The sequence below is a fragment of the Macrobrachium rosenbergii genome, chromosome 40 (assembly GCF_040412425.1).
Source record: "Macrobrachium rosenbergii isolate ZJJX-2024 chromosome 40, ASM4041242v1, whole genome shotgun sequence".
NCBI lineage: Eukaryota > Metazoa > Arthropoda > Malacostraca > Decapoda > Palaemonidae > Macrobrachium > Macrobrachium rosenbergii.
The window spans coordinates 6,001,823-6,018,757 of NC_089780.1; the positions used below are offsets into that span (position 1 = coordinate 6,001,823).

The 16,935-nt window shown below is 42.5% G+C and overlaps 2 protein-coding genes across 2 annotated transcripts in view; one reads left to right on the top strand and one right to left on the bottom strand.

Moving 5' to 3' along the window:
• Positions 1 to 5,681, bottom strand: part of Pif1 (Pif1 DNA helicase) — a 67,238-nt gene extending 61,557 nt beyond the window's left edge. Inside the window, exon 1 of the mRNA XM_067082973.1 lies at positions 5,529 to 5,681. The gene's annotated coding sequence lies outside the window, so the exon portion shown is untranslated. The remainder of the gene's footprint in view (positions 1 to 5,528) is intronic.
• A 512-nt stretch (positions 5,682 to 6,193) lies between these two features.
• LOC136826069 (uncharacterized) overlaps positions 6,194 to 16,935 on the top strand; it is a 36,958-nt gene continuing 26,216 nt past the window's right edge. The window contains exons 1-2 of the mRNA XM_067082975.1: positions 6,194 to 6,381; positions 8,169 to 8,301. Of these exons, the coding sequence (XP_066939076.1) occupies positions 8,278 to 8,301 (24 nt within the window). The 5' untranslated portion in view covers positions 6,194 to 6,381; positions 8,169 to 8,277. The remainder of the gene's footprint in view (positions 6,382 to 8,168; positions 8,302 to 16,935) is intronic.

Consider the following 16,935-nt stretch of genomic DNA (forward strand, 5'->3'; position numbering starts at 1 on the left):
AATAAGCCAAAAATTGTCCTAAGCCAAAAAATCGTCAAAAATCCAAAGAAAACCTTACTTTTAATGATTTGGGTGCACTGAAAATGATGTAAACTGCATTTTTATTGAGTTTTTCATAAAAAAAAATCCAAATTTTTATTATTCTGCCGTTTTGGGGCCATATTTCTTCCGTCGGATCCGTGTTGTAACCCCGGAACATGCGTCGTAAACTGGGAAATAATTTCTGATGAATATATTTGAGAAGCGTCGTAACCTCGGAACATTGTAAGCCGGACCCGTCGTAACCCAAGGACTGCCTGTACTTCGAAGCAGAGGCTTCTACACGAGAAGAAGACTGAGCAGGGAACCTCCTCTTGCACTGCCCAAGTGACCAGGCCATTTGCTGGGTCAATGTCCCAGGATCCCTGGTCTGTTCTCTTGCACTGGCAGCTGGGACTGGGTCAGTAGGCCAGGGACCCTTGCCTACTCCAGTAGATGGGCTGCAAGGGCCGGTACTGGTACACTGGAGCAGCAGTACCAATGGTGAGAGACCAGGGCTGGTACTGATAGCCAAGGTAGATACCGGTACACCGGGGATCCGAAGAACCATGGGTAGCGGTTGCACCTGTGCGCTTGGCATTAGGAGCAGTGGTACCCCTACTGAGAAACCAAGGTTAGTACCGAAGCCTGGGTAAACGGCCTACCGGGGCCAGTACCGGGTACACTGGGGGTCCAAAGAACCCTGGGAAGCGTGCACCCGTGTGCTCGGTAATGGGAGCAGAGGTAGTACCACAGTATCGCCAGCGAGAGACCATGCCTGGTACCAGTAGCCCTAGTAAGCGGGCTTATCATTGAGTTCAAAAGACACCAGCTCTCCTCAGAGGCCTGAGAGGCACATAACTCTCTAAGGCTCTCGGCCTCCACAACACCTAGGTAAAGACTGAAGGTTTGTATTTGTATAGGAACAAATCTAAATGAGTGCAACACTCTGTTAGTTTGTGGAGAACAGTATTCTTGCCACCTAATGAGAATGACATGTGGGTGTTCTTTGTTTTGAGGCTGTCACACTTAAACTGGTCACTCACAACCCTTGTAAGGTGTCAAAGAAACGAGCAGGTAAAGGTTACTGCTGATTTATTACAGATCCAGGCGGCTTATATTGCGGCCCGACTGACAAAAGACCGTGAGACAATGGAATTGACTGTGACCTGAGGTCGAAACAATAAACAATAATATGCAGTGAACAGTACAATTACAATACGAAACATACAGAGACACAATATAGATACAGTCTTGATGCCTGTGAATGAAGAAACATGTGATACACAATGTGTGACATTCGTATAAATACCATAAAGTAAAAATGATTAAAATGCGTGACCTGGCACGTTTTAGGCGTGACTAATTTAGCTTGAAGAAAACGGGAAGTCACCAAAGAAAACAAGCTCAGCGGAGACTTAATTAATGGCGCCGCCGAAACACTATCCTGGCGCCGAATTGGTGACTTTATTACAGATCCAGGCGGCTTATATTGTGGCCGACTGACGCCGGGCCGTGAGAGACAATGGAATTGACTGTGACCTGAGGTCGAAACAATAAACAATAATATGCAGTGAACGAGTACGAATTACAATACGAAACATACAGAGACACAATATAGATACAGTCTTGATGCCTGTGAATGAAGAAACATGTGATACACAATGTGTGACATTCGTATAAATACCATAAAGTAAAAATGATTAAAATGCGTGACCTGGCACGTTTTAGGCGTGACTAATTTAGCTTTGAAGAAAACGGGAAGTCACCAAAGAAAACAAGCTCAGCGGAGACTTAATTAATGGCGCCGCGAAACACTATCCTGGCACCGAATTGGTGACTTTACACCCTCCAGCATTTGAGGTCCTGCACACTGGAGCATAATGGCACCCCCCCTCCTATCCTTTGCTTCGGTGTTTGCCCCACTTGCCAGCAAATAAAACTTCCACTTGCCTTCTCCACTTCTCAAAGGTTTCCACCAAAGTTTAGACCAAAAGGTCAAGCACTGGTGGGAGTCTGAAAGCTGCTGCAGCTGCCATTTTTCTTTTTTCCTCAGTCTCTATTCTTCAGAATATGCTTCCTGTTGGCTAAGTGCAACTTAACACTGCCACCACATTAATTGCATGTTAAACTTGGGGATAGTGTGCAGAACAACAGGACTACCTCTGAAGGGGGAGCTAAGTCCATTGTCTCCAATGTTTAGTCTTACTTTGGGGGCTCCAGGGAGGCAAAGCCCCCTGGCCAGGTCAGGGCCTGGTGTCCTGAGTGAGGTTAGGAAGGTAAGGTCTGGTTAGGTCAGGACATGGCATTTTAGGTAAGGTTAGGTTTGTTTTCGTCAGCAGAACCTGTTCCCGTCGTTCTACACTCACTCCTTGCCTCTGCAGCTATTCTTCAGAATGTTTCCTGTTGACTGAATGCAACTTAACATTGCCACCATGTTGACGGCAGTCCTGGTCATTCAGCCTTAAGTCATTTAGGCCGTAACATCCAAAACAACATAAGGCGTTATGTTTATGGTATTTGCCATCATTATTTTATGTTTTACTTACATCCCCAAGGGGCTGGTACTAAACCAATGCCCATTTTGCACGTAAACATGCTTACGACTGAAACGACCCAAACCCGTCGACTGCATGTGAAACTTTTTCTTAGAGCAAAACACAGCTCATCTATTTCCTCGAGTTTCCCATTCCACTTCCATAGCAAAGAGGATTGACTACTTGTGACAGCTGAGGGCCACAGCAACGACTGAACAGCTTAGTGGCCTACACTCACTTTATACAAAGAAAGTGAGATGAGGGTAAACAACATGGCCTACATACCTGTTTACCAGAAGATGTCGTGATACAATTGGAACTTAAATTCAAGCAAAATGCAATCCATTACTACCCTAATACTATTCTCCTTACATTTTAACCCTTAAGGGACAGGCTAATTATATATCATGCAACCCCCCTGACCGGACAAACTTTGAGGCTGGCTAATTTACGAAAAAACACCTCAATGGAAAGCAGAAGATACGCAAATGCACAAGGTGTATGGAAAAAAAATTCTAAAAATTTTTCCCTACCTTCCATGGGAAGTCAAAAGTGACCACTTACAACCCTGAATGGGGCCTCTTTTACATGACATTTGTGAAAATATGTTAATTTTACCAAGTTATGCATGTTTTTTCTTATAATTTATTTTTATTTTATCTTGTAAAATTATAATGACAGCTCACACAATATCATAACAGATAAGAAATAAAATCAGTAACAAATTCTGAGTATATTTATTGTAAAATATTGACAAGATTTACTGAGATAGGAAGTTGCAGTAACTTTTTGTGAGGTATACATGCTTTTTATAATATTTCTTTGCACTTTTCTTTGCAAGATTACAATTATAACTGACATCATATCATAAAAGATAAGAACTAAAACCAACAGCAATCCCTGGGTATATCAATGAGCAAATAAATAAAAAGACGTCATGAGAGAGAGAGGAGCAAGACATTCCCCCTTCTAGTCAAGAACAATACTAATCTGCTTGAGACACCTACGACTGAGCCGAGCTGAATTCTTCAGTTGCCAGCATTCATTCATGGGCCACTGAAGTGATGGAGACTTTCCCGCTCGATACAGCCAAATCGTATGGCGCGTAACACTAATATTCCTCAGAGCGGATCCATCCACCACCCAAAACCTATTTTAGATCCTCTCATGAGGGGATCCATCCACAAAGTGTTAATACATTTTTATCTCTTTATTAATTCATTTTTCTTTTATAATAAAGAATGCAAGTGAGATCTCTTCTCCTGTAATTCCCTTTGCCTCCTCTTAAGTTTCCTAATTTCATACACCTTAATATTCTTTTTAAGTTTGAATTTCAAGTCAGTGGCTGATGTGTGGGATTGTTCCATAAGAGAATAGGGTTCATCTTCTAAATAATAATAATAATAATAATAATAATAATAATAATAGACACCTGCTACAGAGTAAATAACTTCTATGTAAACAGACAGGTACAGTAAGCCCCTATATTTGCAGTCTCACAATATACGTGGATTTCTCTGTGGAACATGTATACATATATTTGGGACAATTCACCCATTCACCGTATTTTTTGCTGAGAAATATTCACTAATTACTATATTTTTCATATAATTTTCATGACTAAGTGCACTTTGTGTGATAAAACTATTAAAATACTCAGGTAAAAGCATTTTTAGAGGGTTTGTTTTGTGTCTGAACTATCAAAATAGGCAGTTCTAAGTGTTTTTAGAGGGGTTTTAAGTATTCGCGGATTTTAGCTATTAGCAGGGGTGTGTGTCGCATCCCCGCAAATCTGGGGATTTACTGTATTTCTAAGTAATAGCTCCATGATTCCAGTGAATATGAGTGTCACTAGGAGCCATATGTTCAAGAAGGGAATGGCTAAGAAATTTATTATAAAAATAACCATACTAAGTAATTTTTCAGAAGACTCCAGCCAGCCATTTTGGAAGGTTCCAGCTAGCCACTTTTGCATGAAAAACCATTTTGGGTTTTCATGCAAAAAATGGCCAGAAATGAAAGGGCACTAAAAGAACCTAAAAATACCAACCTAACATACCTTAGGGGTGTTTACTGGTTGCAGTTTTGCCGTATTAGCTATGGAGGGGGTGGGGGAAGGTATTGTCTTATCTTATAAGTCGTGATTTGATTAATTATTTTTCTCTGTTATTAAGCATTTGCAAAGGTCATGCATTGAGATGAAATTTTTTGTTTTGATGTATTTTACAAAAAAAAATATAAATTATTAAATTATTAAGTGGGAGGTGGCAGTCTTCAAAAAATAACCCCATAGTAACCTAACATAGCCTAACTTAGAAGGCCGTGTTACTTTAGCCGGGGAGAGGCCCCTGGACCCCCCTGGCAAAGGAAACTCCACTTTTTACCAAAGTTCTCCTATAACACTGTTCATGCATGACAGCATTCTAGGAAAATAGCATACAAAAAATTTAATCAGTTCCAAGGTTAATTACAGGTTAATAATTACAGTCGACGCCCAAAAATAACGGTCAAATAGGAAAAGTTAGTTTTAAAGGAAATACCCGACGCGACTTAATGCTTTCTTGTACCGAGTAAACGTCTCGGTAAAAGAAAGACCAACAGCCATTAACAGGAACAATTAACGGTTCGAGTATTTAACGAAACAAAGCATCGAAATAAAGTGACAGCCAGGACTTCTTCAATGGAGACTGGCCAACATCATACGAAAGTCCTGTTTTAAGAGGACTTCACGTGTTATTTTAGTTCGTAGGGCAGTATCCTTACGGCTCATTTTGGTTAACGAAGCTTCAGTCTTCGGCAACGTATTCTTAAAAGAGGTCAAATTCATCGCTGATTCACAAATTAAATGAGCAAAAAGTCGCGATATATTTCCACCCTCGTGGCAGTTTGGGATAGCATCCTAAATCAGCTACAGAAACTAAACAAACTGGGCTGTGCTTATAAGACCAAAACAATTATAATCAGACAACTTACTCAAAATAATAAGGGGTTATTCACCCGATACAAATACCGGTAGGTGGTCCAACGGGGGAGGTATAGTGGTAGCGTCTTCGTTGGATTTAAATGGACCGGATTTTAAACCAGCTGAGTTTCCCCGGTCGCGAAGTCCCGACTTCAGGGCAACACAAACCAAATCGGGTATTGGTTCGCGAGAAAAGGGTAATGGACAAGAATTAAAATAAACATTTTGGGCCTATTATAAAATAAAGCAAAACTAAAGTAGATTAAAATTGTAAAAAAAGACAAGGGAATAAAGCTTTTGCACCTCTTGCGAATGGAATAGCTAGCACGCAACTGTGTTTGGGGATGGGCGTTTAGGAACCAGGAACCATCGCTGGTAACTTGTCAAAGCCAATAAAATGGCCAATAAAATCCGGATTGTTGTTTGGCATTAAGTCTTTCCTTTGTTTTGCAGGTGTCGTTAGCAGGATTGGGCAAGCAGGAAAATAGGAACAAGTGTGTAAACTGAGTAATTGTTGCATATTGGTCGGGCTGTGGATGTTTATTTAGTAACAACTAACAAGATGCTTGACAGAAATAGAAAAACATTAAAGTTCAAAGGCAGAGCAGAACGAGTAACTGAGCCGTTTCAAAGAGAACTTTTATCGATATTGCTATTCATTCTACTGATAGCTAATATACTTTTATTTACAGATCTGCTGCTGAAGGGGAAAGTTGAATATTGGAAAGAATTTATAAAATAATTATGGCTTACAGAAATAACACAAACAAAGGAGGAATAAAACGAGCTAGGAGGGGGTTTCGAAGGCTCCATCCACATACTACTACTACTACTACTACCGAGTGATTTTGAAATGACTTTTCGGTAAGTTTTGCTATTAGTCCTGTTTATTTTGCAACGTTTATAAAAAACCTGAAAGAATATGTTGGACCCACCTGTTCTGTTCCTCCCTACCTAGTTGTTCGCTACAAGTTTATGACGCAAGAAAAGGAAAAAGCATATGATTAGTTCATTCGCGCCATTATTATTTCGTGCTAAAATATTTTGATCGATAGTCAGTCTGTTCTACCCATTTCATGACCAATTGTATATAATGAAACCAAGCGGAAGTAATTTACCCCCGAAGGTTGGTATGCCATCAGTGCACATCATGCGGTGCACTGTAGGCATTACTTAGACTACGGTTCTTTGCGGCGTCCTTTAGGCCCCTAGCTTCGACCTCCATTCCTTTTACTGTACCTTCATTCATATCCTCGGTAAAACAGCCCCGCACGGACTATTACCTGGAAATTGACCATTCCTATGCTTGCTAAGCGTTGCTGATGAAGGTGGTCGTACGTTTAGCCATTGTCAGGTCAATTATTAAACCTTATCTGTATCCTGGGGATGAATTAGGAACAGGGGTGTGGTATTATTTCATATGGACATTAATTGCTTTCAACATAAAATATAGGTTTTTCTGTTGTATTATGATGTGATTTACATGATTTTGAGGTTTATTTCCATCGCAAATGAATACTTATCCTTCCCCGCAAATGATATACTGTATACAAAATTAATAAAATTACGACTTGTCAGAATGCACCCCCTCTCCCATAGCTAATACGGCAAAACTGTAATCAGTAAACACAGTTTTGCCGTATTAGCTATGGAGAACCTGCAGTATTCTGACAAGTCGTAATTTTATTAATTTTGTATACAATATATTATTTGCCGGGAAATAAGTATTCATTTGCGATGGAAATAAACCTCAAAATCATTCAAATCACATCATAATACAAACAGAAAAACCTATATTTTGGTGTTGAAAGCACCAATGTCCATAAGAAATAATACCGGGGTGTTTTGGGTGGGGTAAAACATGGAGAGAGAACAGACATGTTATTGTTATGATGGCATGGGGTATTACCTTTGAAATTGACTGATCGCTTATCAAGAATTTACCATTATTTTTTGTCGGTCAACTGTAATTAACCTCAGAACTGATATGTCATTGTATGTTGGCCATCCTGGAATGCTATCGCTCATGCGCAGTATTATAGGGGAACTTTTGGTATAAAATGGAGTTTCCTTCACTGGGGGCAGTCCAGGGGGCTAAGTGATGTGCTTACTAGGTTAGTATGGTTCCTTTTATAGTAGATATCCTTAGCCATTCCCTTCTTGAACATATAGCTCCCCAATCACTTGCGAATGTGCGGAACCGTTCCATACGACCAGTGTGACAGTACTGTTTTCTCCCAGTGTATTTCCTCACCCAAAACCCTGAATTCCCACAGGGTCCCCAATACCACCTACTTCATCAGCAACACTAAAAGTATAGGAAAAATCAATTTCCAAGGTAATAATTTGTGTGGAGTTGTTATGTAGAAGTACCAGAAACCTATTGTAAAAGAAACTATACTAACCTAATTTATAAGGCTGTTTTACTTAGTCTGGGGTTTGGCTCCTGGAATCCCAGGTAAAGGAAACTCCACTATTTACCAAAAAGTTCCCTACTACACTGTGCATGCGCAATAGCATTCCAGGGTGGCCAGCATACAAATATATGAATTTGCTATAACAAAAATGAATTGGTTTATATTTATGGAGAAAAAAATGAATCCATTATCTTGATACTGTATGTATATAGCTGTACAGTATAATTTTTCCAGGGCCTTAGCTGGACATGAGTAACTTCTTTTGAGAATCGCTACTACCTTACAATGATGAGTAACCTTGGTGTTGCAAAGCTGGAGTTGTCAAAAATTATTCGCCTTCATAATGATTTCCCTGATGATTAAAGAAGTAAGTGTTGTTAATTATGATAATTTGTCATTTTATTTAAGACTTGTAATTGCGTTGGTGTTGCTGGCTGTATATTTTCTAAATTTGTCATTGCTAGGCCATTCAGCTTTTGACTACTGTAATTTGCTATTTATGCTGAGCAGTACATGTATGAAAATTATTATTTATATGCACTGAGATCCTGTATTCTGTAAACTAACTCATAACCAGAACTTTCAACAAAACCTCTGTTCAGTTAATTAATGTGATCTTTCAACTTAGGCTGGCTTTACTGTCCTGAACAGTACAGTGCTCATTGAGAATATGGTGTCACCAGTTAAAAATGCAGACTTCAGGCATCTTTGTAGAGAAACCCATACTCAAGGATTTGTGATATTATATTTTTTTTTATCTTTACTACTTTAGATACAGAGCTTTAGGTGTTGGCTCTAACTGGCGGTATCCGTTACCTCTTAATTTATGGATGAATTTATTAACCCTTTTGCTTACCAATGACTGATATAGATGTCATCCAAATTGAAGTCATTTGCATTTTGATGACATACTCAGATGTCAAAAAAAAAATGCACAATCAGCAGCCAAGATGAGGATAATTTTTGATGAGTATTCCTGATATTTTTTATACATATATAACATGTGTTTATTTCTCTTGTATAGTTTTAAATTTTTATTCGATAATTACATCATTTATCTTTTTTTCTGTGTGAGAGAGAGAGAGAGAGAGAGAGAGAGAGAGAGAGAGAGAGAGAGAGAGAAACGCCAGCCCACTTTTTATGTGGGAAACAAGATGCTCCTTTGTCATCCATTTTCATATTTGTCGTGCTATAATTAAAACTTTTGCACTGCAATAAATAGGTAATGTATCTGGGTGTGGTATGGATAAAAAAATGAAGATTTTATCACAAGTGGTTTTTTTGGCAAATTTTTTTTGGGAGAAAGTGCAAACTTTTCTTGTATCTTGTAATTTCTACTTATTATTCCACCTACCTAAAGTTATTTTGGTGGGCTTTTTTTCTGTCATTGCATAGAGGAATCATTCAGCTGTAAAATGAAACGAAATTGAGCAATCGTTCTGCTGCAAAATGAAACAAAATTGAACAGTCACTCAGCTGCAAAATGAAACAAAATTGAGCAATCATATAGCTGCAAAATGAAACAAAATTGAGCAATCATTCAGCTGCAAAATGAAACAAAATTGAGCAATCTACCTTGAAAAATTGTCAGAGCTACATGTCTTGGAACAAAAAAGTATACTGTAAACATTTTTATGCCTGCTGCTTCCTGCAGATGCAATTGTTTATAAGAGTCATAAGCAAAATGGTTAATTATCAGAATATAAGAAAGGGTGCTTGACCATCTTCAGCATCTTTCAGATTTTAACTTGAAAGGGCAAGGTTTTATTTTTTGCTGGGCATACCAGCTTAGTCTTTTTGTACAAGCTAAGACGAATTTTAAAGGATAGGAGAACATTACGGATCCACTGACATTATACTTTATAAACTTTATGGCTGTCCTTAAATTTCCCCTCAATGTGGGACCACCTTGGATGTGGTGAGGGTGCTCCTTTAACTTAGGAATTTGTTCCTGCTTTGAGTCCAAGAGTCTCATATATGATTATGTATTTGTTTGGATTAATTTTTGTGGAATTTTCCACTTTGCTAAAATTTATTGGACCTGTTAAACAGAAAAGATATCATAGCTGGGATTGGGTTTATATCCAGCTAAATAGTAGAACTGTGGTAGGATCATCATCTACCCGATAATGTTCGGACCTGAGATATCAGATTGATATTTCAAAGGCGGAACTATTCTTTAGGGCTGGGCCATGGATTCCAGGGGTCTGACTCTGGGGATAGGACTCTTGGCATTGATCTGGTTAAGCCCATAATACAATTAGGTGGGGATAATTGTATTCTTGCAATACTCTCAGTCCTAGCAAGCAGGTTTGGCTTTACATGAGCCACTGTAATCGAGATTGCCCATCCCCTGTAGGGTAGGGGCAGTGCTGACATTTGGGAGTCGGTTCTCACTTGTGCCAATAGTGGAAGAATAAACTCCATGAAAGGGTAATGATATCTTTTAAAGTTTTCAGGTTTATTATTATTTTTTTCTATTATTTGATCTTTATGAATAGTAAGAATAAAGAGTCAAGTACCCTGGGACCTTTGATGATACTGTTTTGGCACAGATGATGACCTCTGCACCCATCTATGTTTCTGTGCCTGTGTCCCCACCAAAAAAAAAGAAAGAACAAAAATAGTTCAACTTTTTCAACTACAGGCCCTTTGGAGCCTAAAAGAATAAATAGAAAAATATAGACCTGACTCAACTTTGTTCACTTTGATTCCTCTTGGAGAATCAAACTAGTCAAGGTTTTTAAAATGTGCAGCTGACCAAGACACAGTACTGTATATCATGATTAAAATTGGAAAATTACCTGTTGAACCCGATGCCCATCACAGGAGATGAGCATAAAACAAATTAAAAAGGAAATGGTTAGTTGAACAACAACCAGAACCCATTCGGAAAGTTATCAAAACATGATATTTTAATGATAAAATAAAGTTTGTTCATACTTACCTGGCAGATATATATATATCCGTATTTCTCCGAAATCCGACAGAATTTCAAACTCATGCAATACGCAGTGTGGCCAGGTGGTTAGTACTCATTCCCCGCCGCTGGGAGGCGGAATCGAACCATTCCCATTTTCTATTCAGATTTTCAGTGCCACTGTCTCAAGAGGGAGGTGGTGCATATATCTGTTAGTGGGGCATGAACAAACTTTATTTTATCATTAAATATCATTTTGTTCATGACACTTACCTGCCAGATATATATATATAGCTGAATCCCACCGCTGAGGTGGAAGAGACAGAATAGGATTTAGGAACAAACAAATGTAGGCCATTGACGCCTGGTGCCTTACCTGTTAGCATAGCTGACTTCGAGGTTACTTCTGTCACCCAAGCCTGCTTCTGCTTACTAGAGTCTCCAGTACAGTAGGACCAAAGCTGGTGAGTTCTAGATGACTCCAGCTGCCCACGGGGCGTGACCACAATAGGACTAGATCATACGACCATACTGAGAGGGAAAAGGAGCAATGACCAACCACCTGACCGGGCCTATCTAAGTCATTGAACCTAACATAGGCTAAAAATTGGGACGTCCACCTCAATGGCTACCCAACAACCAAAAATACAACAACAAGATTAAAAAATACTACCTAACCCCTAAAGGATAGGATGAGTATTGCCCTCTTCTCCCAACATAGTGTCTGCGGAAACGTATGGTCCCAGCTGAGCAGTCTTCAAATGTTGTCTTCACATCCCGCAAGTAATGCCGGAGCAACACTGACTATTTTCGGCCAGGAAGGTGGCACCTGTATTTAAGGGATATATTCTTTGAAAGCCACCGGGTCGCGATGGCTCTTACTTCACAAAGCCTTTGATTTCAGAAGTCTCATGTCACCTCTAGGCAGGAAGAATGAGCCTCTAATAGTGTTTTCTAAAAAGAATGCTAAGGCATTCTTAGACATAGGTAGATTAGAATCTCTTCAATCAACACCACAGACTGGTCCGATGAGCCTCAGTCTCTTGGTCTTGGCTATAGAACGGAGAGCCCTGACAGGACACAGGACTCTGTCTGACTTCTTGCCTAAGAATCCACAAACCTTTGATTTCAAAAGACTTGGGCCAAGGGTTTGAAGGATTTTCGTTCTTAGCTAAGAACAAAGGATTTAGGGAGCATACAGCATTAGGACCCCTAAAGCCAATATGTTTGCTAATGGCTTGAACCTCACTAATCCTCTTAGCTGTCGCCAGAGCCGTTAGGAAGACAGCCTCCTAGTCATGCTCTGAGGAAGTCAAGACAGAGGTTCAAAGACTTCTGACATAAGGGAACTTCAGGACAACATCCAGATCTCCAAGAAGGCCCTGAGTTGGAGGAATTTTGACAGTCTCGAAGGATCTCAAGAGATCGTGAAGATCCTTGTTGTCAGACAAATTTAGGCCCCTGTGTCTAAAGACTGCCGACAGCATACTCCTATAGCCCTTAATAGTAGAGACTGCCAGTTTATTCTCTGCCTGAGATGAAACAGGAAGTTCATATTTGAGGCACAGAGGTTCGGGTCGAGGAAATCTGCTGTTCTGCACCATTTCCTAAAAATAGCCCACTTGGACTGATAGACCGCATTAGATGAAGGTCTCCTGGCACTGGCGATAGCCTTTGCCACTGCTTTCGAAAATCCTCTTGCTCTTGCCAACTTTGTGATAGTCTGAACGCAGTCAGACTCAGAGCGGGGAGGTTTTTGTGGAACCTTTCGAAATGAGGTTGCCTGAGAAGGTCCACCCTCAGGGGAAGCGTCCTTGGAAAGTCCACCAGGAAGGCCATGGTCTCTGGGAACCAATCCGCTGCTGGCCAGAAGGGGGCTATTAAAGTCATCCTTGTTCCTTCCGGACGCTGCAAATTTCCTGATCACTTCCCAGAATTTTGAAGGAGTGAAAGCGTAGCGTCGAGGGCCTTCAGTTCCAGAGGAGGGCTGCCTATAGCTATTGCTCCTGGTCTGGGACAGGAGAGCAATAAAGAGGGGGTCTCTTTCGCCCTGGACGAGCAAAGAGGTCCACTGAGACGCCCTCATAACCTCCACAGTTCTAAACATACCTCCTGTGAAGGGTCTACCTGGTCGGTAGAAGCTGATGCTGCCGGGATTGAGAAGGTCCGCTCGGGATATCTTCCACGCCCGCAATGAACCTTGTGAGGACGTGGACCGCGGCATGAGTCCAAAGAGATTCCTCGCTAGGGTGAACAGGAACGGATCGAGTAATTCCCTGTTTTTTGAGGTAGTTAGAGCAGTATTGTCCAATTTACTTGAACAATCTGCCTGAAACTGTCTACAATTGAAGGGCCAGCAGGATAGCCCCCAATTCTTGAGATTTATGTGCCAGGACACCTGTTCCCCTCTCCAGGTGCCCCGACACCCTTCCTCCTAGTGTTGCCTGCTCCTCATCCTTCCCTGGACGGCTGGAAAACAACACTCAGGTCGGGCTGTGAAGGCGAAGAGAAACCCTCTCTGTAAGTTTAAGGTCGAGCCACTACCTCAGGTGATCCTTGACCAATGGAGAGATCTTCAAAGTCTCTTCCAGATCCTCCTTGTTCTTCCAATTCTCCGCCATGAAAAACTGGAGCGGTCTGAGATGAAGCCTTCCCAGGGAAACAAACTTCTCCAGCGAGGAAATGGTCCCCAGCAAACTCATTCATTCCTCACCGAGCATGTTTCCTTCCTAGAAAGACGAAACTTTTTCTAAGCAAAGCAGTTGATTGCCCGGATGGAAAAGTCGAAAGCCAATTAATCCATCTGAACCCCAGATAGACGATGGATCGCGCCAGATCAGATGGGACTTTTCTTGGTTCACAAGAAGTCCCAGGACTTCGGCCAAATTAGCGCCAAAGTCAGGTCCTCCAGACACTTCCTCCGGTATATAGCCCGGATGGTTTCTCAATCGCCCAGGTAGACGAACATTTAACACCCGCCAGGTGAAGCCATACCTCGCGAACATTTTTCATGATCACCGTGAAGATCATGGGAGCAGTGCACAAACCGAAGCAGACTTGAACTGAAGACCTGTCCCCAGCACAAACCTCAGGTACTCTTGACTGAGGATGTAAGGGAACATGAAAGTACAGATCTTGCAAGTCCAGGAGACTATCCAATCTCCTGGCCTTTAGCCCTGATCCACTGGGGCGTTTCCATCTTGAATTTCTCCTTCGAAATAAAGCGGTTCAAGATGCTTACATCCAAGACCGGTCTCCATTCTCCCGACTGTTTCGGGACTAAGAATAGTCTGTTGTAGAACCCCGGAGAATCCAGCTTCAGAACTTGTTCCACGGCTTTTTTCTCTATCAACTGCTCCAGGAGGTCCAAAAGAATCTGCTGTTTCTCTCGATGGTAAGAAGCACAGATCCTCAAGACGGCAAGCGTGGCAACACAAGAAAGGATCTGTAACCCTTTCTCTAGAACATTTAGAGACCAGGAGTCCGCCCCTTTCGTTCTCCAGGCTCCCGCAAAATAAAGAAGCCTGGCTCCTACCGGTGTCTGGAGGCGTAAGGAGTCACTTTTTTCCCCTAGGTTTAGAGGGGGCTGCTCCTCTGGTGAAACCTCTTCCTGACCTATCTAGAGGAAGAAGTTCTCCGCAAAGGGCTTCTTCTTCCTGGCGGCCAAAACTGAAGCTGCCTAAGATGGATTTGGACGCCTCAAGAAAGGGCCAGAAGATCTTAAGTGGTCTTCCTTAAGACTAGAAGAGATGTCTCTAATTAAAGACTAAAGAGATGGCTGACAAAGGGGCTAACAATAATCCTGCCCTTTGCTAAGGAGAAACTGACTTAGAGGTAATGTGAAAACAAGGCCCTCTCTTTAAGAGGCCCGGGTACCATGAGAAGCCAGTTCTTCTGATCCATCCCTGACTGCCTTGTCCATACAGTTAAGGACACTAGAGAGCTCCCCCAGGCTGATCGAATCGGGGCTCCTTAGCTTAAGGTCTAAAGCTCCCAAGCACCAGTCCAAAAAATTAAACACCTCCATGGTGCGGAAGAGTCCCTTAATGATGATGGATTCGTCTCTGACAGCCCAAGAAACCTTGCAGACAGATGTGACCTCTGGTTTTCGACAAGGCTGGTGAACCCTTGAGAAGAAGGCACTAGACCATATCTCCTCCACCATACCACATACTACCTTGCCACAAAGCTTAGACGGAGGCAGGCAAAAGAGGTCTGCCGTGGCCTGCCTCCAGCCATGGCGCTGACTCTCTTAAAAGCTCTCTGCAACAACCAAGAAGTCATCTCACAACTTACGCTCCTCGCTGGAAGAAGCTAACTGTGAAGGGAGAGAGAGGAGCCAAGGGCTTAAACTTATCTTCTAACAAGCTCCTAATGTCTCACAATACCTGATAATTTGAAGAAGAGGCCAGAAGAGGGCTCGGGACGTCAGCAGGATCCGAGTCGCCAGAAACTCCTCTCCCAACAACAGGAGAAACAAACCGAAATGCCCAAATTTTTAGGGGAACGAAGGCCTTGAGGTCCGATACGAAGAAGGGATCTTCTTTTCCCAGACGAAAGAGAATGCTCCGTAGTGTCTCGAAGAGTAACAGAAGGGACGTCCTGGTGAGCGTCCTGAAGAGCGTCCTTCCAGGCGTCCAGCTCAAAGTCCGGAAGAGCGTCCTGCCGAGCGTCCTGCACAGAAGCGTCCTGATGAGCTGCAACTGAAGGCCCTGGGAAGCAGCTCTCAAGCGCCACGTTGACGGCGCCACGCATCGGAGCAGGAACTAAGAGGGCGACAAGGCGATGAAGCAGAGACGGAGACGGCGAAAAAGGAGCAGGAGAGGAGACTTCTGGACTTCTGACGGGTAAATTCTGTCCTTGCGACGACGAGGCGCTGTGTCCCTCTCAGCAATAAGAGAAGACAACTGCCGCTGCATCTCCAACAAAATCTTCTTAGACGGAGAGGAATCAATCCTGGGGGGAGAGTTAATCCTATGGGAAGACGAGGGGCGAGGGGACTTTCTTCTTCCCTCACAGGAGCTAAAAAGGTTCTCTCCTTAGCGACTGGCATTCGCCCACAACCGTCCACCAGACACGTCCAACTCAGGAGTTTCGTGATAACGCACAGATAACAAGACTGACGTAGCGCTCCCTCTTGAACGAAGCCCTCTTCAGAGGACGAGTCCTTCCTGAGTTCCACACCCTCTTAATGAGGAGGACGTCTTGAGACGAAAAGCAGTCTTGAGAATGCCGCGGTCGCTAACGACCTGGCAGCCTGGGAAGAGACAACAGGACCTGCCAAGGGGATGCCAGATTGTGGAAGCCCCCGTAACCTTCTTGGCGCTTTCTCGGCATGTCTTCCCTGAGTCCTGGAGTCTGACAGCAGTCCAGGCCTAGAGGGGGTCGATCTGATGCCCCCTCCACAACACTGGGGAGTAATTGCATCACAACACTTTGAAGAGATGTCACTTTATTTTCGAATAAGACGGATGGAGTTCCCGATCTCCTTGTGGCCAAACCTCCGGCAGACAACACCAGGGTCTGCAAACCACAGGGACAGGTGCAACATCAACTAGATTAGTTACCAGAGGAAATAACCTGACTTTGACACTCCTGAGGAGGACTCCTCACCTGTCACGCCTAACTTGCTAACATATGAATCATACCGCATTTCCCAGCCAGATCAGAAGGTTCACACTCATCATCTATCAAACAAACATGCCTTACACCTCAAGTTAAACCGAGTGAGGGTCACCAAGCTTTCGTAGCCTCACCCACAATCACTCATGCAACATACACGTAAAACTAGCAGAACTAGATCCAGACATGATGAAGAGGCCATAAGCAAAATCCAAAACAGTCCAGAAAAAAGCGTGTGCCAATCCACAGTCCAAGGTCCAAAACCAAAAGTCAAGAGAATACTTAAGTGAAAACCAGCAAGTAACGAAATCCAGAGACGGAGGTACTGACAACAGGTGTTGACAGTACCGGCGACAGAGAAAATCTGAATAGAAAATGGGAATGGTTCCCGATTCCCGCCTCCCAGTGGCGGGAATGAGTACTAACTACCTGGGCCATAATTGCGCAGCTACAGTTTTG